This window comes from Astatotilapia calliptera, chromosome 2 (genome assembly GCF_964374335.1).
Source record: "Astatotilapia calliptera chromosome 2, fAstCal68.1, whole genome shotgun sequence".
NCBI lineage: Eukaryota > Metazoa > Chordata > Actinopteri > Cichliformes > Cichlidae > Astatotilapia > Astatotilapia calliptera.
Window position 1 is genome coordinate 20,045,963 of NC_137423.1, and position 24,172 is coordinate 20,070,134.

General features: G+C 43.2%; 2 protein-coding genes and 1 non-coding gene across 4 annotated transcripts in view; 1 reads left to right on the forward strand and 2 right to left on the reverse strand.

Moving 5' to 3' along the window:
* polr1a (RNA polymerase I subunit A) overlaps window positions 1-13,941 on the reverse strand; it is a 28,893-nt gene extending 14,952 nt beyond the window's left edge. Inside the window, exons 1-24 of one of the 2 annotated variants that reach the window (XM_026186152.2) lie at window positions 13,750-13,941; window positions 13,113-13,221; window positions 12,800-12,895; window positions 12,547-12,696; window positions 12,164-12,274; window positions 11,921-12,006; window positions 11,257-11,345; window positions 10,930-11,010; window positions 10,162-10,279; window positions 9,882-10,023; window positions 9,618-9,779; window positions 9,413-9,535; window positions 9,094-9,321; window positions 8,898-9,005; window positions 8,676-8,822; window positions 7,161-7,352; window positions 6,826-6,975; window positions 6,509-6,692; window positions 5,638-5,720; window positions 2,891-3,049; window positions 2,405-2,503; window positions 2,143-2,295; window positions 855-937; window positions 215-380 (exon numbers count right to left, since the gene is read on the reverse strand). In XM_026186152.2, the coding sequence (XP_026041937.2) occupies window positions 215-380; window positions 855-937; window positions 2,143-2,295; window positions 2,405-2,503; window positions 2,891-3,049; window positions 5,638-5,720; window positions 6,509-6,692; window positions 6,826-6,975; window positions 7,161-7,352; window positions 8,676-8,822; window positions 8,898-9,005; window positions 9,094-9,321; window positions 9,413-9,535; window positions 9,618-9,779; window positions 9,882-10,023; window positions 10,162-10,279; window positions 10,930-11,010; window positions 11,257-11,345; window positions 11,921-12,006; window positions 12,164-12,274; window positions 12,547-12,696; window positions 12,800-12,895; window positions 13,113-13,221; window positions 13,750-13,826 (3,096 nt within the window). In that variant the 5' untranslated portion in view covers window positions 13,827-13,941. The remainder of the gene's footprint in view (window positions 1-214; window positions 381-854; window positions 938-2,142; window positions 2,296-2,404; window positions 2,504-2,890; window positions 3,050-5,637; window positions 5,721-6,508; window positions 6,693-6,825; window positions 6,976-7,160; window positions 7,353-8,675; window positions 8,823-8,897; window positions 9,006-9,093; window positions 9,322-9,412; window positions 9,536-9,617; window positions 9,780-9,881; window positions 10,024-10,161; window positions 10,280-10,929; window positions 11,011-11,256; window positions 11,346-11,920; window positions 12,007-12,163; window positions 12,275-12,546; window positions 12,697-12,799; window positions 12,896-13,112; window positions 13,222-13,749) is intronic. The other variant, XM_026186160.2, reaches the window with a different exon arrangement.
* Window positions 5,417-5,553, reverse strand: LOC113009632 (small nucleolar RNA SNORA5). The gene has a single exon (XR_003270220.1). It is a non-coding gene; the product is annotated as a small nucleolar RNA SNORA5 (small nucleolar RNA).
* A 161-nt stretch (window positions 13,942-14,102) lies between the features above and the next one.
* ptcd3 (pentatricopeptide repeat domain 3) lies at window positions 14,103-23,464 on the forward strand. Its single transcript, XM_026186174.2, has 23 exons — window positions 14,103-14,254; window positions 17,515-17,567; window positions 17,733-17,772; window positions 17,881-17,926; window positions 18,010-18,078; window positions 18,270-18,374; window positions 18,485-18,608; window positions 18,812-18,915; window positions 19,006-19,167; window positions 19,284-19,344; window positions 19,686-19,768; window positions 20,043-20,187; window positions 20,270-20,320; window positions 20,424-20,513; window positions 20,627-20,655; window positions 20,819-20,925; window positions 21,058-21,136; window positions 21,411-21,501; window positions 21,621-21,706; window positions 21,822-21,958; window positions 22,045-22,086; window positions 22,391-22,549; window positions 23,314-23,464. The coding sequence occupies exons 1-23, from the start codon at window positions 14,166-14,168 to the stop codon at window positions 23,357-23,359; spliced, it is 1,998 nt and encodes a 665-aa protein (XP_026041959.1). The 5' UTR covers window positions 14,103-14,165; the 3' UTR covers window positions 23,360-23,464.
* Window positions 23,465-24,172: the final 708 nt, after the last annotated feature.

Below are 24,172 nucleotides of genomic sequence, written 5' to 3' on the forward strand. Positions count from 1 at the left end.
TTGTGTGCAAAGTTAAGGTTGCGGTTAACAAGTCGTTTACCATCAAAACCTTTTTATAACTTGTCGAGCTGTACGCAGACAGTACACAGATGATGAAACACTGAGCCAGCCATGCGTGTATCATCAGCCATGGCTGGTAAAGTTTAGCTTTGCAGCACTACCTTGATATGTGGACCGTCTCAGATTACCATTCACATCCTCGCTGTGTTCATACCTCATAGTTGTCTTCTATGAAGGGGAACTGTCTTGGTTGCAGGAACTGAGTTTTGGGGATATCTAGTCCATCCTCGCCGTACAGGAACTGGACCACAGAGCCATCGCTGTCTCTTACCGTCAGGTCGTACTGCACTACCAAACCCTCCAGATGTTTTATGACACATCTGCAGAGGAAATGGTTTGAAGAAGGCAGAGGGGCAGATGTGCCATATTAATGACCTTACACTGTGTTTGAAACACCTGCGTTTGATATTCTCTGCTGCTCACTTCCACACATTGCCACATGGAAGCAACATTTCCCTCTGAAATCAAATCAACTTGCTTCTCAATCTCATATCAAAACAGGGTTTCTGGTTACAAATCATCTCTGTTTGTGTTCACTCCAAAACAAAGACTAATGCTTTATCCGACCACGCTGGCATGCAAAGAGATTTACAAAGCTCAAAGCAGTGCACATATGAATGCTGTTCAGAAATCCTGTGAACTCAGATTTGAATAATGTTTCATTTGCACAGCACTCATTGCCAGCCAAAACAACAGTGAGTAAAATTCGTATAATATTTGCATTTCTTGCCCCAGACAGACACAGGGAGCATTTCTGTGTTTTTTGGGGCTTGTGTTAGTAAAACTTTTGTTACCTTTGCAGATATCCTGATCTGGATGTTTTCACGGCCGTGTCGACCAGTCCTTCTCTGCCAGCCATGCAGTGGAAGAAAAACTCCTGAGGATGAAAGAAATGCATCATAAAGGAAGAAAGTATTCAAATCCTGTGCTGTGCCACTCCAGACTCTGATCAGGTGCCTCATATTTGCCTTTATTATCTTTCAACTGTGCCCAACAGAAGCAGAGTTTACTTTAAAAAAACCATCAGCAGCAAACCTGAACTCTAAGGAGCTGCTCTTAGCAGCGAGGTTTAGCTCTCTCTATAGAGCATAAAATGAGAACAACCGCATTGGGATCCTTTACAGGAAGTGGTCTCGGTGGGTTGAACTCCAGTGGTTCTTTTATGGTATGAGTGTGAGCCACCCTCAATGCATAGGGTCTCTCACAGCACGCCATCACGGCTGAGGTAAGTAATTTCTTAAATGATCCTGAGGGTTATGGAACAAAAACCTCAAGTGGAAGACCCCAAAAAAATTCACCAGCACTGAGCCGGAGGATCCAATTGGCTGTCCATCAAGACACTGGACGATCCTCCAGTGTCTTGATGGTCCAGTCGGCCGTTACTGGTGCCGACTGCAGCCCTATAACCATCAGATGGCATCTGAGACTGAAGGGCTTCAAAAACAAATGTCTTCAAAGGCCTCGTCTCCTTGGACGCCACAGAATCAACCGTTTGGACCAAACATGCAACACTGAAAGGTGGCAGAGAGTTTTCTTCTCTTATGTGACCCTTGTCTGTGTGGTAATGCCTGTGTTTTTCAACAGGACAACGCTACAGTACACAATGTTCTTTCAGGAGAGTAACATCACTCTTTTGGACCATCCTGTGTGTTCTAAATCCAACTGAGAACCTTTGGGGATGGATGGCAAGTTTACAGAAACAGACGACAGTTCCAGACAGCAGACGCCCTTCATGCGGCCGTCTTCAACACTTGGAGAAACTTCGCTCACCTCATGGAAACGCTTACATCAAGCATGCCGCAACGAATTTTTGAAGTGATCAATAATAACAATGAAGCTCCTCATCACTGAGTTCATGTCTCAACTTTGATTTCTGTTTTGGGGGGTGTACGAAAATGAAAATATGATTTTTTGCCATTTTTCAAGCCGTCTTAAACGTTTGAGTGTGGATGTATCTAAATCTACAAGACAGCTAAATGTTCAAAATATCAAAGTCTACCTCCTTAAGTAACGTTATAAAAAAAAAACTTAACCTGGCCGCACAAAAGGAGCTATCATGTAAAAGTGACTTTTAAACGTTACCTGTGGTTTGATGCCTGTGAGGAATCTTCCAGAAACAAAGCCTCCAGCACCGGGCGCAGGGTCGTAGGGCTGGAAGCACGGCAAGAATTTCCCAGAGGGCATCAGTGGAGGCCTACGGCCCTCCAACTCAATCTGACCAAGCAGACAGGAAATCTGAAACACACACCAACACACAGGTCAGGACATCTGTAGCTTAACACACCTGGCTATCAAATCAAAAGGAAAGCCAAGGTGAATGTGAGAGCGAGGGGGAGGGCCGTACCTGCATGGTGTTCACTGTAGACCCCTTGGCTCCTGATTGGACCATCAGCTGGAGGTTGTTGTCTGGGAAAGAGGTGTGTAGTCCAACTGGCATACATACCTAACCAGCATACAAAACAACGTGCACACTGCATTAAACCAAACACGGAGTGAAACCTGTCTGAGGGTGTCTGAGTTATAGAAAGGAACGATCTAATGCTTTAGAAGATGCAATTAAAATGGATAAATCTATAATGTTGTTAAAAACAGTCTCAATAACCAATCATGACAACACTAGAGCCCAACAATAAATCAGCTGATCTGATATACAGGATGAGATTAGACGTTTTCTGACATACATTTTTACACATTCAGAAACAAATCAAATGAGTTTCTTTAGACGCTTCCTCTGCAACGACGCAGACATGTGACTGGACCATTAAACCTTCTATTCTTAAAGCAAACAAAGGAGGAACAACGTGGCTCTGAAACAGCAGTGACAGGTTACCTTGTTGATATCATTGTTGACTTGGTTTGCCACTTCTTTGAACTTGTGGTCGGCCGTGATGAAGTCTCTCTGGTCTGGGTTGAGGTGAGCATCCTGCCAGCGACTCTGAGCCTCGGCTTGGTCCACATTGGTGGGCAGATTAAAAGCAGCCTGGAGCGCCTGAATGACAAAAAGAAAAAAGGAAAAACAAAAATAATAAAGCACCGAATCTTTAAAGCCACCATGTGGACAATCTGAAAATATGTAGACTTTGCTGCCCCCTATTGGAAATCACCTAATGCAGCAACCACTTGCAGATTATTATCACCATAATGTGAGTGAAGCAGATATAGGGTTCATAGGCCTTTTTCAGGGTCAAATTCAAGCACTTTTTAAGCACTTTCAAGGTCCCTTTTCAAGCTTTTCCAGCACATGCCCCCCCGAAAAAAAAGAATGCATGTTTCAATTCGCATCACTTCAGTAAGACCATGTGAAAATTAAAACAAACCATCCTCGGTGAACTTAAACACCTTCGTTCACCTTTTGTTGAGAAATAGAAAAACGAACCACACAAAAATACCGGTACTGCAAAAGGAAACGGTCGCCTTATATACATCATGTATAAACTCAAAATGCACATTTCACTTAAAAATTAAGATGTGACAATGTGAACAAATCAACTTGTTAGAGATATTCTTCTCCTGTTGACAAACTGTATCAGCACAATTTATCTAAATTCAGACAAAATTTAAAATATGAGTAGAAAGTGATATTTTTGACTGTAAAAACCAAAAACATGTTTAGCGAATCATTTTGATAACTTGAAATGCAAACAGAAATTTTTGCAAACAACAAAGTTATTTGGTATTATTTACCTAAAAATACAGCCAAGGCTCAGACGTTTTTTATATAACCATTTAAAATTATTTACAGAACAATCAGCTGTTCTGCATCAAATAAGAAGGCACAAAAACTATTTATACAACTCCTAAAATAGTAGGGGTGGGGAAAAAAATCGATATTGTGTAGTATCGTGATATTTTCTTTGCTAATAATGTATCGATACAGGGACAGCAGAAATCGATATTTTGTTACAAAAAAAGTTTTTGTGGACTGGAACTCTGACTTCAGAGCATGTTGATCCTTTTTCTGAGCAAGAATCCTGACGTTCCTTCACTGTCCAAATGTGGTTTTTTTGGCAGCAATAAACATGACAGTTTACTTATTTTAATTTAAGACATGTTTTATTTTAATTAAGTTTAAAACTTTTTTATTTAATGTAAAATTATATTTTGTTTTAATTTACTTTCAAATTCTTCAGTTGCTGAAGGGGCTGCATAGTTTTCATATTGCATAGTTCAGAACAGCTATAATTGTACCAGATGGTTGCATTCAGTTAAGTTGGACTAGACTGTGGCACAAACCGTTCAGTTTGTAAACAGTAAAACTGACTGAAATGAGAGAAAGACTGAGTGCGAGACTTTGATATTAGATAAAATGAATATTGATAAAGTTTACCTTTATGTACAGAATCTGAATATCGCAAAATATTTTTAAAAAATTGCAATAATATCGTATCGTGCGTTAAGTATTGTGATAATATCGTATCGTGGGATGTTTGGTGATTCCCACCTCTAAAAAATAGTTTGTGTCACTATAACACAGATGAGAACAGCACAGGGATAAACATGCAGGTCTGACAACAGCTGTGTCACTCAGCGTTTACGCTGCAATCTGCCTTTGGTGGCTTTAAGGCAGCAACTGTGACGTTCACTAGTAGAACTGACACACAAAACAAAACAACGACTACACCACACACTAACTACACAAGACAACACACTAACTTGAGACTCCATACACGATAAACGTCACTAATCTCTCATGTATCAAAACTGTCTCTCTCTCTTTCGCTCACTCCTAAAGCTTCCCTCTCTTCCCAAACAACCAGATGCCACATGTTGCCATATCATTTTTTTGATTGGTCGACATGGTACATTTTTCCACCAACAGGGAAGGAGTGATTTTTTTCTTTTTTCACCAATGACTGTTGTTTTTCACTCACAAGCAAAGCGTGTTTGCTAGCGCTCTCCTTAGAAAACTCAGTTTTTATGGAACCCTGCAGATAACACAGATTCATTTATTAAGAGCACGTTTCTATACTGGTTAACAGCTAAACACAGCTTCCTTTTTCCCCATTAATTAGCCACATCCGCTATAGCTGACAGTGTCACACTGCACACTACAGACCATTCCACACCCTCTCATCTGATCTTTGTGGCTCTCACATCTCACTACAGCCACGAACTGCTTTCATCTCATTCTTGTCATTCCCACATTCAGCCTACGAGCACAGTGTTTCACTGATGTTTGCATTCACACGTCCTGAGTACGAACGAGTCTTATAACACGTGTTTTCCCAGTGATTTATAAACCCAGCTGCCTGCTGAAACGTCAGCGTTGTAGAAGCGTTATTGTGGACACAGCAGAACTGGAAACAGCCTTACACACAGACACTTAATGACTGTGTACAGGTAAGCGTAATATAATTACTGTGTGTAGTACATATTTATCCCCACAGGCCATTTTCCAGCACCATGGGGCCCATGAACTACACCTTTACTGTGGCAGCCATTTTGGCCAGTGGCGTCCAGGAAGGAGGAAGCACTGAATTTGACAAAGCTGCAGTTTAGTCTCTCTGTGGTGTCAAATGTAGAGCGTGCGTTCATGCTTGCAGGCTGTTCAGTGAAGACCACATTAGCTTTACTCACTTTGGTTCCAATCTTCAGCGACTCCTTAATAATTTTCTTCCTCCGCTTGTTGGCGCCTGGTTTTACCAGGATGTCCTCCACACCTGGGCACAGGTCAAAGGAAAAAGTTAGTGTTTCTGTTCCTTGTACACAACTGACAAACAGGTGAATCATCAGCATTTAGCAATCATTTCCCAAGTGCTGGTAAACAGAGCAAGGAATTTTTAAAATATCCCTTTATGCTGGATGGTTACATTATTTTTTCCCCTAAAACCAAAAACTACCAGGATGAAAATGATGATGCAGTTGTGCATCCTTTATGCTGGCTAACAGCCTGCAGTCGTCTCATGCACGTCTCTGGAGCAACCCCAGCCTGTCCTTCTCTGGCAAACCTCTCCAGATCCTCCAGATTTAACTGCCTTCTAGCGAGGACCCTGGTCTTTGGTTCACCCGACAGATTTTAAAGTCAGGACGTTGTGCAGGTCAGTCAGCAACGCTCACTTTGAACTTCTGGAGGTCTTTCTTCACCAGGACGTGTGTTTAGGTCGTTGTCATGTGGGACGACACACTGCTTAAAGTTGTGTTTCAAAATCTTCACACATCCTTCATGGTTTCTTCCACCTTGATGAGATTCCCAGTTCCAGACACACTGAAGCGTCCCCGCAGCATAATAGTCCCACCACCGTGCTTCCCTGTGGTCTCTCTCTTCCTGCGTTCTCCAAACATCAGCAGCGTTTCTTAGTTTAGTCTCATCTGACCAAAGGACAGCTCGAGTGTGCAGAATCTTTCTCCAGGTTGCTCTCAGTGTACCTGACACATTTGTGTGATTGCAGTAATACTAACAGGGTTCAGGGGAGGAACGAAGAACACTGGTCAGTATCCGGGTTCTTACCCAGAGTGAAGCCTCTGTAGAGCTGCAGGTATGCAGTGAAGAGTCGAGCCAGACAGCTGAGCAGTTTGCCGCTGGTTTCCCCTCCATACAGCTCATAGCAGCAGTGCACCAAACCGTAAGCCGAGGAGCCATAATGAGCTTTGTCCAGAACCCCAACTAACAGCTCCCCCTGACGAATCACCACCTGAACACAAAGACGTTCGAAAGAAGAGGAGAAGCAAGCGTCAATGCCACAAACCAAATCAGAACTACAAGATCCCTGGTCTCCTTTAGTAACTGAGTAATTCGAGTACTTTTGGCTCGAAGAGTGTACATACCTGAGAGTCACACATGCTCTCGGGTTGGTACCCTGGAGCGGCTCGTGGTGGGACCTGGATCCACGCCTTACTAGGAATCTTTGATTTGCCAGCCAGGTTGAGAGGCACAGCTTTCTCTGGGATCACATTCAGCAGGAGGGTCGACACCACCTATGAGGAGCACCGAAATCATCACACAAGAGATGTTGAAGCCATGAATTCCTTATTTTTACTATTAGAGTTCAAGACGATGGATAATTAACACGCTGACCTTTGACTAAACTCTTTCGTTCAGCTTCCAGCATCACGCTGAAAAGCTTCTATTAAAACCAAAACTCAAATGTACGTTCGCTCACCTGTTTTCCCGTCCATAGCTGCTGTGGTTTGAGTATTGCTGGAGGAAGTAACTTCACCCTGCCCGGTTTGTCAGTCAGCCCTCTGTACACCAGCTCAGTGTACTGGTCTTTGGTGAAGAAGCAGCCTCGTATTGTCATCCTTGTTCCTGACACCATGTGGTCCTGGATCAGGCCTGCTAAAGGTTTACCATCCTGAGGAGAGAAGAATGAGAAGGTACAACCTGCAGTTCATGAGAGGAAGGAGGCCCTTACTCCAGATTCACAGTGGAGTACTTCGATGCACGCGATGGAGCGTTGTCCTGCATAAAAACCAGAATCAGGTTTGGGAGTTGAGTTTTAGTCTTTAACCCCAAAAGGTCCAACGAGCTCATCTTTAGTAACGCCAGTCCAGACCAGAACCCCGCCTGCACCTCGCCGGTTAATTTGTCTTTTTAACGCCAACACAATTCTTGTGATCGTGTTGACTAGGGTTGGGTTTCTGTGATCACACACCAATATCTTATTTCAACAATGCTGCATCCCTCTGAAATACTTTTTTTTTGCCTTTTTAAAGTCTATTAAGTTTATTGTTTTGGCCCAAAAGAAGCTGCCTAATAATTATGCACACCTAAATAAAGACTTTTGATCTCTTAAGGCCACAACTTCCCTTACTCCACAAATACAGGTCACCTGATGTACTTAGATCCAAAAGTCATTCAAGGTTACGCAACTTGATCGTTAAAAATTAAATCAGTCCGTCTTTGAGTAAAAGTGAAGGTTATTGCTAAGCTCATGGATATGGAAGCCTGTTTCTGCCACTAAAAATAACAAAACAAAACAAATTCATCTTTCTCAAAAAAGTAAATAAATTTTGACTTATTAACTCAAAATTTTGAGAAAAGTAACTCGAAATTTCGAGTTAGCGCTGCCAATCAGTAACCTACGTCAATGACGTCATTTCCTTGTTACCCAGAAGCTGAAGCCCTCGGCTACAAATGCTATGCTAAGCTAGCAGTACTGCAGCCAGTCATGAATGCACACATTTCTGAGTATTTTCAGCGTGGCTTCACAAATGATGAAATTCTTGTGTTATTAGCTGAATCACATGGCGTTAATATCAGCAAACGTACTCTCAAAAGCGCCGATTTGTTGCGATCCGGTTTTGAGTGCACGTTAGTCTGCGCCATATCCTTCCGGGTAACAAGAAAATGACCTCATTCAGGTAGATCACTGATGGGCAGAGCTAACGCCAAGTTTCAAGAAAACAACTCAAAATTTCAAGTTATGGATACTTTTTTAAAATTTTTGTGGCAGAAACGGGCTTCCATACATGAGTCATTAAAACCAGAGGCTCTATTTCCATAAGCAGGAGTCTCCCCCTGCTGGCCATTAGAAATAATAGAAGTTTAGAGGGTTTTTATTCGTGGTCGTCTTACATGTATAATCCAGTCTGTTTATAACGTTTTGCAGCTATAATCCCTGAGACTGTCGGGCTGCAGTGTTAATCCTGTGTACTGTCTGCATACACACACATACCTTGGGGACGAGGTACTGCTGGTCAGTGCTGACTAACGTGTAGGCCTCGGCTCGGCCCAGCTCACTTTGAGGGAAGTGAGCGTTCATTTCATCCCCATCAAAGTCAGCATTGTAAGCTTTACAGTTGGCATAATGGAGCCTCAGCACCTGGAAGATCGAGTTGAGATCAAGTACAGATCAAAGTAATCCACAAAGCACAGCGGCTGAGGGGCTCGGAGCTACCTTCTCTCCTGGTAAGATGCGTGCACAGTGGGCTTGGATGGAGGGTCTGTGCAGAGTCGGCTGTCTGTTGAGCAACAAAACATCTCCGTTCTTTATGTGTCGATTCACCTGAGCAGACGAAACGCAGCTAGTGAGCGCTCACGCAGGGCGTTAAATCTGTGACTGACTGCTGTTTCAATCCACGCAGCTGACTTACGATCTTCATGGGCATCTTGCGTGGACCTGGAGAGGGTGTCAGCAGCTCCTTGGCCACCGCCTCCCTCTGTGCGAGGCAGGTAGGGGAGAGGATGGTTTTCCTGCCGTCCTCGTTTATCACCATGGAGGCACCGGGGTGGACGTTGGGCCCGTTGAGAACGGCCTGCCGGAGCTCCTTCACATTCCAGGGAGTGACTGGCTGAGGGTAGGTCAGCTTGGTGGCGAAAACCTGCACGGATACACAAAACAGCCAGAAAACTTTGAGCTCCAGTCCTGATACCATTTTGATCTCGTCTTCTTTAACAAAGGTAGGGATGTACCATAGGTATTCCTATCTCGTTGGTGCCTATGTACATGTCTGGGCAGATGACAGATCTTGCGGCGTAGTCCACACGTTTGCCCATCATGTGTTTCCGAAATAATCCGTCTTTCTTCTCAAGGATCTGTAACGTAATGTGAGAAACTGTAAGGTTTACTTGCCTAAACCCTGGTCAGCTGTGCTCGTGCTGGTGTGCAGTGAGGTACCTGTCTGATCCCAGGGTATTTCTCTGTCATCAGTTTGTCCATGTCGCTGTCAAAGACGATGTTGACGTGGCTCTGCAGGCGGACCCACACGTTGTACAGTTTATCTGTTAGAGTCGCTCCCAGGATCCCGGACAGAAACGACTGGTCCGTCTGCTCGACAGCCTGAAAAGAACCACATCCACTCTGCCATCACAATCTGGATGGAAGAAACGCTTCAGCTGCTCAGCTTCTTACACTCTTCATGTTTCATCGTCTCCGACTCACCTCTGTCTCCGGGACAATTTTCTCGCCAGCTATGAGGGCCAGGAGTTTTCTTATGATGTCACAGTCCTTCATGACAGCCTGCATGTTCACTGTCTGACCGTTAGTAAACATCTGGTCACCCAGGCGATTGATTGGACGATACCTGACGGGGGAGATGAGGAGTGTAGTGTTTGAATAAAAATAAGCTGCTCGTACAGCAGTAACAGATTACAGGTCGGAGTGGTAGGTGTTTCAGTGTAAAACAAACAGGTGCTACTGTGCCAACTGTGTAATGTTGTACCTGCATGGCGGGACCACAAGCAGCTCCAGGAAGAAGAGGTCAGGGTAGAAACTGCTTCCCCCTTCTTTGGACCACATGCACTCCTCCAGCCCAGAGAACAGACACTTGAGGAAGAAACCTGAAGAAATAACACAAGTAGTGCTTTGAATTCTGCTCACACACACACACACACACACTAAAGTTTCGTGACTGTAAGGTGTGCACTCAGGTATTTTTATGACTGGCCACGTTATACATGTATTTGTATGAGAGCATGAGCACGTTCTTAATAAATGCAGAGCAAAAATAAACAATAGTAAAAGCCAAAGCGATCTCTCTCTTTTTTTAAACTTGTTACATTGCATTTTACACATATGTAACGAGCAGCTTCTTTCATGTTGGCTCTCTAACACACCCCCAAACCAAACGTCCAGCTTCAAATACTCAGAAATGCTGTAATCTCCTCACTGAAACTGGAATAAGCATCATATTTTAATACACAACAACCTTCCAGCACAATGAAGTTTGACAGAGCTGAAAGGCAGCTGAAGTTCCCTCTTGTCTTAATGGGACGCTTTGGCCAATCACAGGTTTTTTTCCTACTAAATCACAGGTTAAGCAGTACACGCTGATCTGGGAGAAAAGACTTTAAATCTCACATGCAGCTGAAAGTCAGGGTTGACTTTTAATCCACAAGAGACATGTGGGTGAATGTGTCTGCGTGTGTCTGGAGGGAGGGGCTTAGAAGAGCCTTAAACATGTAACCTGGAGCCTTTATTTCTGGCCTACCTTCCTTTTCCCACACTTTGTTGACGTGCTCTCGAGCAGTGCTGGCAGTCATGTAGACTCTCTTTCCACGCAGCAGATCTTCTGCAGGGAGACATGGTTATGGATCAGAGTGAGAGGAGGTGCGTGCAGCCACCACTAAAACAGACGTATATCAAGTCCACCACAAATCACAATTAACCAGACATTTGTTCAGCAGTGAAACTGCATGACAGAAAAGGCAAGTTACGCAGCAGCCGTCGAGCTAACAGTCAGCTTGATTTTGTGCCACGTGTGTGGACTGTGCTGTGTTTTGTCTGTTTATCTGCATTTCCTGAAAACACTGCTCACCTTCAGTTTTGTCACTGGTTTGAGCTCCTGATGGCATCGTGACAATCAGCTTACTGTTGTGTTCGTGACGCACTGTAGACCTGCCACAACTACACAAACACACACAGAGTGCATGACTAATAATAATAATAATAATAATAATAATAATGGAGTGGATTTATATAGCACTTTTCAAGGCACCCAAAGCGCTTTACAATACCACTATTCATTCACTCTCACATTCACACACTGGTGGAGGCAGCTACAGTTGTAGCCACAGCTGCCCTGGGGCAGACTGACAGAAGCGAGGCTGCCATATCGCGCCATCGGCCCCTCTGGCCAACACCAGTAGGCAAGTAGGGTAAAGTGTCTTGCCCAAGGACACAACGACCGAGACCGTCCAAGCCGGGGATCGAACCGGCAACCTTCCGATTACAGATGCAATTCCCAACCCCCTGAGCCACGGTCGTCCCTACGTCACAATAAGGGAGAATATATTGTTTATATGTAAGTATAAACCTCTCCATTATCATGTATTACATTACAGCGAGGGATGATTAAACTTTGACTTGAAGACGACTTTAGAGCAACACTTTTCAACACTGACATCCAGTAAAGACACTATTTGCTGAAATCATAAACAGGATGAATATCAGTGACAGATGTGTGCATTCCATCGAGTTACCCGCAGTGAGGACACTTCCTGGTTTTCATATGGATCTTCCAGAAGTCGTTAATCAAACTGCCTTTCTTCTCAACCAAGTGCTTAATCTGAAACACACACACACACACACACACACATGCCAAATAAACAGAAAAACTGCACAGCTGACACAAATGCACATCGCAATCTGATTTACGTGCGGTTTTATTTCATTCACAAAACATCTCCATGCATTCCTTCATGAGTCTGTAAGTGTGTACTCACAGGTTTGGTGTTCTCTGAAGTCGCTGCGTTCATTCCAACTGTGGCGTCTGTAAACACCTGAAGCACCTGCACGACCTCATCGACAGTCGCTTTGACATTCTCCTCCATGTACTAACACAAACACACACACAGAGTCAAATGAATCAAACATAAAGAGACTAACACTGACCTGTGATAATTACAAAGCACAGAGAAGCAGAAGTGAAAAAACAAAACAGTGAAAGACCCCATCGTAGGAGAAGCTGCTGCAAGAGTCCAAACTCGGTTAATTTCTTTTTAAATCCCTTGTAAAACTAACCACACCTGTCAAAACTAGTTTGCTCCGTTTACTACACCTGGCCCTGTGTCGGTGCACTTCATGCCATCGTGAGTGCAGAACCCACCTGGCCGAGAACTTGTTCGATCTGGTAGACCTCCTGCATGGCTCCGTGGTCCAATAACTTGAGCTGGTTCAGCAGCAGGTGCATGGCTGCTCGAGGACATGTTAGCATGTGACACGCCAGGCACGAGCCACGGATCAGCAGGTAGAGTTTCTGAAGAGAGAGGTCAGCGCAGACATTAAGGTGAGGAAGGAAAAGCAGATGCTTAACACTGCTACTCTTTGTAAGCGTGTATGTGTGCATGTGAAACGCTTACATCAAAGAACAATGGATTATACACAGGTAGAGGTAACTCTATGTGTCCAAGGTGGCCTGGGCAGTTGTTGAAATCCTGACAGCAGGTTGAACACACCTGGGTAAAAGCAGCAACACACAACCATGAACACATGAAAACAACACATTCAGCTGATCATTATTTATTCCAAAATCTACAGATTCCAGAACATTATGAGCCCTTTTTGGTGGATTACTTCCTGAAACTTAAGCTGTACAGGCATAAAACCTAAATGGGAAATAAAATGGTACGGACTAATCTGTGACAAATGCATCATCACGTCTGAAGATCTTACCTCTTTGATGTCTGCTGGTCCCAGAGCCAGATCATACAAGCCGTTTGGGGCCACATTCCCAACACCATCCAGGAACCTGAAGTTAGTGATGGCTTTCACACTCAACTTTCTGCATGAGGGAAATTCGCAAGATACATAGATTATTAGAAATGCACCAGTTTGTAAACCAAACCTCAGCTTTCACACAACAGCTTGTTGGAAATTAAGAGGACATTAGTCATGACAGGGGCACAACAAGGTTTCACTGGCTATTTTTGAATCATGGTACATAAAGAAAGTTCAGATCAGACATTTTTGACGTTATTATCGATGCATTATGTCTTTACTACAGTTATACTGAATTTCTAGCAGCTCTTGGGTCTGTTCCGAATAGGTGCATATCTGTGTTTACTCGATGACACGTTCTTTATCACAGCATACTGGGAGGCTGGACTGTAAAGTAGCACAACGGTAATAACCTTATAACGGGAGGTCCTTACACGTTTCACAGATGAACACACATTAATAACAACAACACAGCAACCACAAGACATACTATGCGCTTTGTGAAAAGCCAGAACTTCTCATCATGCTGTCTCTTGCGTGTTGTTTTGAACTAGCACTTAGCGCGTAGCTAAAAACCGACCAGCTCCCTCACCTTATCTCTTCGGCGGAGTAAATGCCAAACGACATGCCTTCCAAACGCCGCCATGGCACTTCTTTTCCGAACAACATCTTCTTTGGCGGGGAATTATCAGCACTTTTTACCCGTTTACATAGATTACTTCATAGCGCTCAGTGAGAAGCTATTCCTCCTGTTTCACACGTGGGGCCGTAACACGTAAGTTTCTACGACAGGGGAGACACGAATAGGTATGACTAAACTTTCCACAACACCTGCTGCATGTTTAAAGTTTAAATGACCACACTTAAAGATAAATATTCTTTTTTGTTCTACATGAAAGGGAAAAGTGCACTATATCCTCCAAAATGTCACTACTTGTTATTTAACTCCCCCCTCCGTCTTAGCACAGATAGTTTCGTCCCTCCCAGAATCCTTCAGTTTGTAGCAATATGGCGGCGCCCGGTAGGCACATAGGGCACTCTGTGCAGAGAAACGGACGATTTATTCTATATAACCTCGAGCAGCTGTTGGGCCACAGGTAGGACGAGTTGATAAATGGTTATTTTAAATACGGGCGTTATTCATTCGTCTCCTATGTTGTGTTTTTTATTTGTTGCGACAAGAGTGCGACAGCTGCAGCAGCTAGCGCCGTCTGACAGGAGGTCATGTCTTCACGTCGTTTACATCAGAGAGCTGCTAGACGTGTGAAGCCCCAACTAACCAGCTACCTGCACGGATTCTTAAATGTCTACATTAGTGAGGAAAATAGTAACTAAAACGTTAAAAAGCGTCACACCTGCATTTTCCACAACCATTAACTGCCTTTTGTGATCCTCGGCACATAAGAATATATCTGACACAAGGAGCTAGAGGTGCTGAATAAGCTGCTGAGATGTTAGCTATGACGTGTGAATGTAACAGCTGAAATGTCCGAGTTTGCTTGGAGGACCCTCTGCAAACAAGCAGGTCACAGATGAAACAGTGGCAGAGCCTTACTGATGTGCTGTCTGGCCAATACTCATAGACGATGCCAGATGTACATAATGTAACCGCCGTGAAAGCTTTTTTTTTTCTCTCCTTTTTCACAAAAGTCGGCTGATGTTAGACAGGAAGTGTGGGAATGAGAGCGAGGCAGGTGTAACAGTGAAGATGTAAGGTGCAGAGGTAGTGATGGGCAAATTTAAATTCACCCAGAATAATGGACGAGAGCACAGGGAAGGTTGGAGACAAGTGTCAGGGAGATTTGTGACAGAAGTGCAGTGGTTCCCAAACTGTTTTTTACTAGGCCCCCTTCATTTTTTTTAAAATTCATAACACCCCCCCCCCCACACACACACACACACACACACACACACACACACACACACACACACACACACACACACACTAGGGCTGCCACAAACGATTATTTTGATAGTCGACTAGTCACCGATTATTTTTGCGATTAGTCGACTAATCAGATCATCATCCATTGGACGTAAAACTACAGCTTATTGCACCAGCAGCATCTGCTCTTATATAACTATCATTAGCTTACAGCTTTAAGTGTTTAAGGTCTGTGCTAACTAAAAATAAAGACAAGATGATAGTTTATTAAATTTCAATGAAATTTGCAGATTGTTTCAGTGAAGTTTAATAAACTCCTTGCTATCTAAAATATAACAGGACACCGGAGAATATTCTCGAGCATCTCACACTTCTGATAATCAGCTGTCTGCTTGATGTTTATTCAGCTGTGTAAAAACTATAACTTTAATCTCAGCCAAACCGATTTACTCAGGAACAAATAAAATACTAAAATAAGCCAAACAATAACATTTGTAAGTTATCTAAGTGACTTATATATCATGTTTAACCTGAGCAGCGAAAGACAGCGGTGTGTTTGAAAACAATCTGCCGGGAGTCCGGTGTTCTCACGGCTCGAGTGAGCCTTGCCCCGGCTAGATATCGAGCTAGTGGGTAACAGACGTCTCTAAAAACATCGGAGCGCTTTTGAAAATATGTGGTGTCTTGATAAACTGAGCAGATACTCGAGGTTTACACAGCTACATTCTCGCCTGAAAATATGAGCTGGTGACACAACAGACTTGAGCAAAGCAACCCAAACACTTAACAGTTTAATTCTAGGGTGATTTGTTGTGTTGACGTTAGTGGAAAATAAACCAGACCGCTGTTAAGTGAAACATATTTTAGTGTCGATAGAGGAGCGCTTAATTTCAGTCGACAGACCTGTGAGGATACATCATCCAGTTAAAGCAGGTGTAGCGCTGGTCGTGTTTTTAGATTGAAGTGTAACAAGTAGGGCTGGGCCATATTATACCGTTCACGGTAATACCGGTATAATGTTAGGCAACGATAGGAAAATGAAATATCGCGATAGAATGGGAGTAAAACGCGCATGCGCAGTGCCTTTGTTTTCCTACGCACATGGCCGATTGTTGAGTGAAACAGATGAACCAGAATTGGTTTGTAAAAATGGTGCAACTTCCGTGATGTGGAACTGGTTTGGTGTTTGTCCGTCAGATACACAACAAAGCACATTTTTTTTGCAGAACATGCAGGCAGCCGTTGTTATTGTCATATTTGTCGGACTAAGATGCTCTTAAATCTGGGAGTAATCTGGGTCCTAAACTCCGTATGCTTCAGGTCAAACAACACTGCAGCATCACTTAGAGTTAAAAACTGTCTAAATTCTTTCATCTTTAATAAAACGATCAGCATTGCTGCTTTACCAGGTGTAACTATAAAGTTTAACTTCCAGGCATCCATGAAAACAAAAGTTATTACATTTAACGGAGTTAGAAGTTAGCAGGAAGCTAGCGGAAGTTAGCTCGCTAGTTTCGCTAGTTACCTAAGCATGATATTGCATGTTCTGACTGAGAGATTTCTGAAAAAAATCAAACGTACAGCTCTGCTATCACTTCCAACATAAATGAAGACAGGAAACTAAACAGCAGTGACGTTTGTAGGGTTACTGAAGTTGGGCTAGCTGGTATATAATGATGTGCTACGTGATCGCTAGCGACACAGCTATGTTAGCATAACATAAACAGTGAAGCTGGAGGACGAACACTAACACTTTTCCACTTATAAAAGTTAACGTGAAGGTTCTTCATGGTTAGAAACAAATGCAATCGCATGGCAGGATGCTGTAAACGGACCAAACTTCAGTCAGGAGAACAACTGAGATAATCCATCCACAATACGAGGTTAGTCATTAATATACTGCAACAACATGGGAATAGAGCAGCTGCCAGAGAATTCAACATTAAGGAATCAATGGTACAGAAGTGGAGGAAGCAAGAAGAATGAGTTTAATAAAGTTTGATTTATCTGACTGCTTTGTTTCGCTTAATGTGCCTTATAATCCTGTGCACCTTATGGTCCGAAAAATGCGTACTGCACACTGCAGTTTAATGTTGCAAAGCACCTCTTTTTAACCATATAACCATATTATACGTGGTTATGCTCAGGATATGTCAGCCCATTTCTACTGGAAATGCCTTTTGGTTAAACTTTCAGCAAGGAATTTGCATTTGCACTGTTACATTTTTATAAAGCTTTAATGTACATAAAAACCAGCTTCTTGTTTAAGTGAAAATAAATGGAAGGTTGTCTTTTTGCGCTAGTAATGTTGTGGAGTTGTATTTTGTCTCGCATCAATTATATCGTCGGTTATATCGTTATCGCAAATTTTCAAATATATATCGTGATAAATATTTTTGGCCATATCACCCTGCTCTAGTAACAAGGATGGAAAAAATCATTCTGGCTAAACTGACAAAAATGATCTTTCAGGGGCTTCGGTTGGACCTCAGCTCTACGACAGCAAGCTGCTGAAGCCAATAAAGGTAAATGATATAAATTCAGTGTTTGTTAGTCAGTGGGTTAAATTTAGGAAGCATTTAGATTTCATCAATGAGTTTAGTTGAGCAGGAAAATATTGAACTGAAAGGAGCATTTATTACATCAAAGCTTTCATTTTTAATCTTCACGTCTCGTCAATTGTGTTGCAGAATCGACAGAGTCCGTTGTCATCCCCAGGAAGAAGACATGGTATGAGCTGATCTGACTGTGAATTGGGGTATTACAGCCTCTCATGCTCTTTTGTTTAAAGCGTTCTTTAAATGAGGCATTAAAATCATGTTTTTCTTTATCAAACAGGAGCAGAGAGGCAGTGCTGGAGGCACTGGCTTCAACTGTCAGCAGGGTGAGAGCACCTTCACATTTTTCACTGTATTCATGAAGCTGGATTTTTAGCTTGGACTGACCGCCTTTTCTTTGCCCCTGCAGGATCCCACAGCATATCCCTACCAATTCCAGGATGATCCTTACCTCTCTCCCAGGACTTCTACTGAGTTTGTATGTTAAAACATGTCTTTATGCTTGTATGTATATTTAGGGACACTGTTAGTTACATCAGACAGTTTCTCTTTTTATTTAATTCATTTCAAGAGTCTTAGATCAGGTAACGCAGACAACTTTGTTTTTTGCCTGTATTGCTCATTACTCTGCGAGCAACCTAATAAACCAGCTTTATTGTATCTCTGCAGAAGCTGTTCTCTCTCTCTCAGGAGTCCGGCAGATCTGCAGCCAAATACATCGTCAACAACAACCCCAAACTCTTCACCAAAGACTTTGCAGAACCTCATATACCCGTAAGAAATACACAGCAGTGTGGGTATGTAGTGTAGTGCTGCTCTCGTATTGTGCGGTTCCTTTTCACTAAGCAATTGGTTGTCGTGTCTGTGTGTCGGTCTGTGTGTAGTGTCTGATGCCAGAGACTGTATCCCTGCGTCTTGAGGAGGTGAGTGAGGAAGCACTGAAGGAAAGGATCACCCTGAGGAAAGTTACAGCTGCTGTTGACATGTATGATCAGTTACTGCAAGCTGGTGAGAACACACGCGCACACACACACACACATGCACGCACAGCATGAATATCGTAAAGCTGTACTCCAAATACTTATTTACTCTGCTATTGTGTGCATCAGTAGTATAGGTGTTGTCTGCAGAAGTTCTTTGCATTTTACAGAATGTTACTTTGGAGCTCAAAGCTTCACATTTAAAAATGTTTTTTTGCAATTTTTTTTCAGGCACTACTGTCTCCATGGAAACAACCCATAGCCTGCTGGACCTTATCTGTCTCTACAGCGACAGGGACCCCGTCCAGGATGGGGAGCCACAGACAGACGACGCAGTGAGTTCCCGCCTGACGTAACATTAAAGTAGCTGCTCCAGTGAAAAGGACGTTAGCACTGCAGGATACTTCTCTGTTTTTTCTCCGCAGGAATTTGGAGAGGAGCTGAAGAAAAGGAAAGCACGGGTCCGCCGAGCTTCAGACTTCCTGAAGTTCACCTGGAAAGAAAACAACAATGCGGAGAGAATCTTTAACCTGCTGCCAGAGCGGGATACACGCTGTTACTCTGCTCTCATCAGAGGCATGGTCAAGGTAGGCGTGCATCAGAGTCACAGGCTAAATGCAGGCCTGCAGCATTGCAACAGCAGTGAAAGGGTCATTTTAGTGTATCCTAATATTCGTGTGTGTGTCTGTGTGTGTCCCCACAGCATGGAGCCTATGCAAAGGCATTCAGCATGTACACAGATATGCTTAACAACAGGCTGACAGGTGAGCTGCTTTGGTTAATATCACTGCTTTGGTTAAATACTGTATAGAGGTCATGTCATTGCTTCTAGCAATCATGTGGCCTTTCGTGTAGTTATTCTTCTCATCATTTAAATGAGTCTTGAACTTAAATTGAATGAATTTTGTGTCTTCTTACGGTGATAAGGAAATATGTTGTTTCATCGAAGATGGAAAAACTGGAGGACTCTTATAGCCCGACTCAGAGTTTAACTGTGGGTGTAATGGGGTGGCCAAGTACTTTTGGCCATATATTATGTATTTTTGTATATATTTTACATTATATATGTAATCTGTTAACTAATAACCCAATCGTTTCCCTTCAGCTGATGTCCACATCTTCAATGCTCTGATCTCAGGAGCTCCAGATGTCCGAGACAAATTTAATGAGCGATGGGACCTCGTTGCTGTAAGACCCTTCACACTGATTTATTGATCGCTGCTGCACAATGCTTTTGTATTAAAAAAAAAAAAAGGCAAACAAACACAAGTAATTTGTCCTGTGGTAAAGAGGTTTTGTATTTACTGCCATCTTTGCACTGGTAGTTTGGTCGTTTCCAACCTTTTAAAGCTAAAGGTCATCCGTGTTCACGCTCTCTTCTCCATTGGACCCTTTCTGGTCTCCTAGTTAATCAAATCAAATCAAATAGTTAATATTCACAATGGCGTCTCCTTGTCTGCAGGAGCTGTTGAACCAGATGAATCAGCAGAAAGTTCGTCCTGACCTGTTGACCTTCAACAGCGTCCTCAAAGCTCTGAGACGCTGCGGCTTCTTGGCCAAAACACAAGCTCTGCACACTCTGAATGAGATGAAGGCGCTGGGGATAGGTAACACTGCCATTCGTGTTTTATTACCTGGTGTTTTACAGGCAAGTCTTATTTTTTTCTCTGAGTGTGTGTGTGTGTGCAGCTCCCAGCCTGGCCTCCTACGACCACATCCTGGCAGTCTTTTACAAATCAGGTAGCCCTGCAGTTGCTCTCATACGTGACCCTCACAGGCATCTGCGCTGTTTGTCGGCTGCATGCTTTCAAATGTGCATTCACCCCATGTGTTTCCTCTCCAGCCTCTTCTGCGCAGAACAACACTGATCTTCTTCAGGAGGTGATAGCTGAGCTGGAGGGACGCATCTTCACCTGCCAGGACCCTGACGATGGTATATCACGGCGCACGACAGATTTAGCAAATGTTTCCTTTTGTTTGGGTAGAACAAACGTGCGGACATGTGGATGGTAAAACTGATGCTGTGTTCTCTCTCTGTCTCTCCAGTTCTGTTCTTCTCCAGCGCAATGAGAATAGTGAGTCCTGCTTTACAGTCTCGACAGTCTCATGGCAGCGTTTGATTCTTAGCTCCCAGATCAGTGGTGACACAATTATCAGTCATACATTATAATTAAAGGAGGCTATGCCCTGCTTATACAGCGTGACCTGTTTCCGCGTGCATGCTTTTTGTCCTTGCAGTGTTTGGACAGTAAAGATCTGGAGCTGGGATATAAAATCCAGAGTTTGGTAGATGTCGGGGAGAACTGGAGGCTGCTGGGAGACTCCTTCCAGCAGAGCATTTACTAGTAAGTAGGAACCCTCTGCTAACTTCCAATGATGTGGTCGTGTAATGCAGTATAATCACTCTGAATCTGTATCTGATCCAGTTATAAGCAGTAAACGTGGGTAGTTAAACAACCATTCTCCCTCCTCTGCAGTGGTCGCTTCTTCAACCTGCTGTGCATGATGGAGCACATTGATGTGGTGCTGAAATGGTACAAGCAGATCATTCCCTCGGTCAGTGCATATCTGCTTCTCTCCGTCTGCTCCATGTGCTTATATTATATGCATATGTAAATGATATTTAAATATATGCACATAATGTCTCAGTTATAATCTGTCATCTTTCCGGGTCACAAGTGCGCTAAGTTGAGAAAAAAAGGGGAAAAACCTGATTTGTTTTGGAAGATTCTTTGGCTGTCTCTGTCTTTATAAAGGAAAAAATAAAGAAATAATAGGTTTCACCTTCAGTCTTGCTTTAACTACCTTTCCTTATATCCTGCGTTTGTAGCTCTACTACCCCAACCCTCAGGGAATGAGGGACCTGCTGCAGGCCCTGGACACGGACAGCCGTCTGGACTTGCTGCCTTCTATATGGAAAGGTGAGTTCCAAGATGCATTGTTCAGTGCATATCTTGATGAAGAGTAGACAATGCATTGATTGTTTAAAAAGCCCCTTCCTCTGCATGTCAGGATCTGTCACATTGACCTGTTTTTTCAGACATCAAGACTCTCGGGCACGATAACAAACCCGATCTGGTGGAGGAGCTGCTCAGCCTCATGGCCAGAGAGAAACACAGTTCTGAGGTCAGTCTGACGACATTTGTGTTATCAGTTTTCGCCATCTGGACAGTGATGTTGAGCGAGTTAGTAATGCCAACCTGAGTGTGTTTCTATGAGCTCGCCTGCCTTTTGCCTGCAGGTTCAGGAGTCCTTTGCAGCATGCGCTCTGGATGTAAAGAGTGTATTTGATTTGAGGCCCAGTATAGAGTGGAGCGCCGCCTCCCTCTCACACATCACCACACTGCTGCTGCGAGCTAACAAGACCCGACAGGCCTGGTGAGAGCGACAGCCGCACATGTCAGGAGGAGAACTTTTACTGTATTCTGACTTGGCTGCAATCTAATGTCACCTTTTCTCTGCAGGGAGATGCTGCAGCTCTTCAAGTCCAGGAACAGAGTTCCTTCGTAAGTCTCACTTCAGACTAGACTCATAATGAGTGATGACAATGACAAAGCCCACACTCCTTCATCATGTCACACATGAACAACAATTGCTATATTTTTATGCAGAAAACTTCACCTGTGTAACTTTATTTAGGACATTTAAAAACTGATATTAAAGAGTTTGAAGAGAAGACAAAAGAAATCCACTTTCTTCTTTTCAAGCTCTCAAAGCTACTGTGAGCTTGATGATCCAGAACCTGCGCAGACAAACCCTTGTGTTGGCTGAGTTGCCTCTGACTCTGTTTCCTGCTGTGTTACTCTACAGCGAGGGGCTCTTGAACAACTTCCTGTCAGTGTGCCACAGTGACGGTGACTCCCAGAAAGCAGTGCAGTTGGTGCAGCTGTCTGCAGCCTTCTGCCTGCCAACAACATGGAGGCTAGCAAAGAGAGCACTGGCTGAGTTTGAGCTGACTGAAGAGCAAAGGTAAGCAGGATACATGAGAGAGATATCTGGATAGATATATAGTTTTGTTATTTAATTACAAAAAACCCTCAAGATTGGATATTTGGTTAAATTGCCCTTATCAAGTTACACTGTTACCAGATTTTATGGGTTTTGATCAGTAAACCTGGCATAATTCTGGCTGAGGTCTGGATTTTGACTAACTCAAATGTTCTACATCATCCCTCCACCCGTGGTTGGGGTCACTGCCCTGCTGAAACATTCAGTTATGTTCAGCATCAAAGGTGGCTGGAGGTTATACTCAAAACTTCTAAGGTAGTCTGTTTCCTTTGCTGAAATGTATCAGTTCCACTGACCATAAAACAGCCCCAGAGTGATGCATCCATCACGTTGTCTCATCTGTCCAAACATGCATGTGGTTAATCGTGGCTAGAAAATTCAAGCACCGTAAACCTTTACCACTGGGGGCAGTATTATGAGCTTAAACTTGCAAAAGATTTATTACAAAAAGTGCTTTTATTGGATGGATAGATGGATGGATTTTGAGCTGTTGTTTTCCACTTGGTGAATGATTTCTTCAGACATCAGCAATGACATCATAGCTCCCAATCCCAATGGTCGGGCATTGCACAGCTACAAACATTTCACCCCCATGTCATACTGTGTGTGTGAGAGAGAGTGTGAGACTGTGAGAGTGTGAGACAAATAAAATTTGAATTTGAATTTGAATCCCATTTAATCTGCTAAAGCTTACACACTGTATCTCGTCTGTCTGGCCCTTCCAGAGCTATTTTATCTGAGCTGGAGACTGCAGGAGAGCCGTCTGACTGACACAACACCAAGTGACCCAGCGTAGACTCGCATCTTCTAAATGCATACAGAGTCTGTACTTTCCTGGATTATCTCTGGATGTAAAATAAATACAATGTGACCCTGTCCTTGTTTTTTATTGTTTGGTCACTAGGTGGTGCTGTTTTACCTGATTGTTTTCAGCTCTGCCTTTTATGAAAAATAGTTTCATGCTCGCTCAAAACCATTTTAATAGTAGAAGAAGAGCATCTGAAACGTATAAGTGCTTCTTCTGATTCTACAAAATGAATAAATAATAATAATAATAATAATAATAGCACTAGATTTACTGTCCAAGACGGATGGTCTACACAGTTCATGGCAATTAGCTGTGTTGGTGGAGGGGAGGGGGCTGGGGGTGTGTGGATGCATTCAGTGTGTGTGATAACAAAACAACTTCCTGAACTTACTGATAAGCTGCTTCCTTAAATGTCATAATTTGAGATCTGGAATGCTGCTTTGGCCGTTCTTCAGTGTCTCCTCATAGACCTCCTGCATAATTACAAGAAAGTTCCAGATGTTAAAATTCCTGCAGAATCAGGTATGCACACTGAGGCTTTCTGTCCTGCGTGTTTGGACAAGACATGCCGTCTGATATGCATTTATGTATCATTCCATCTCATTCAAACATTGCTCTGGACCTTTAACACAAAATTTTTGGGGCAAAGATTCATTCAAGCATTCGAAAACAACTTTACTACTTATTAAATTTATTGCTATTGTGTATTTATGTTTAGCTGCAATCAGTACAGAGAAAACCCTTACATCATGTCTGTACCTGTGTGCACGTGGGAG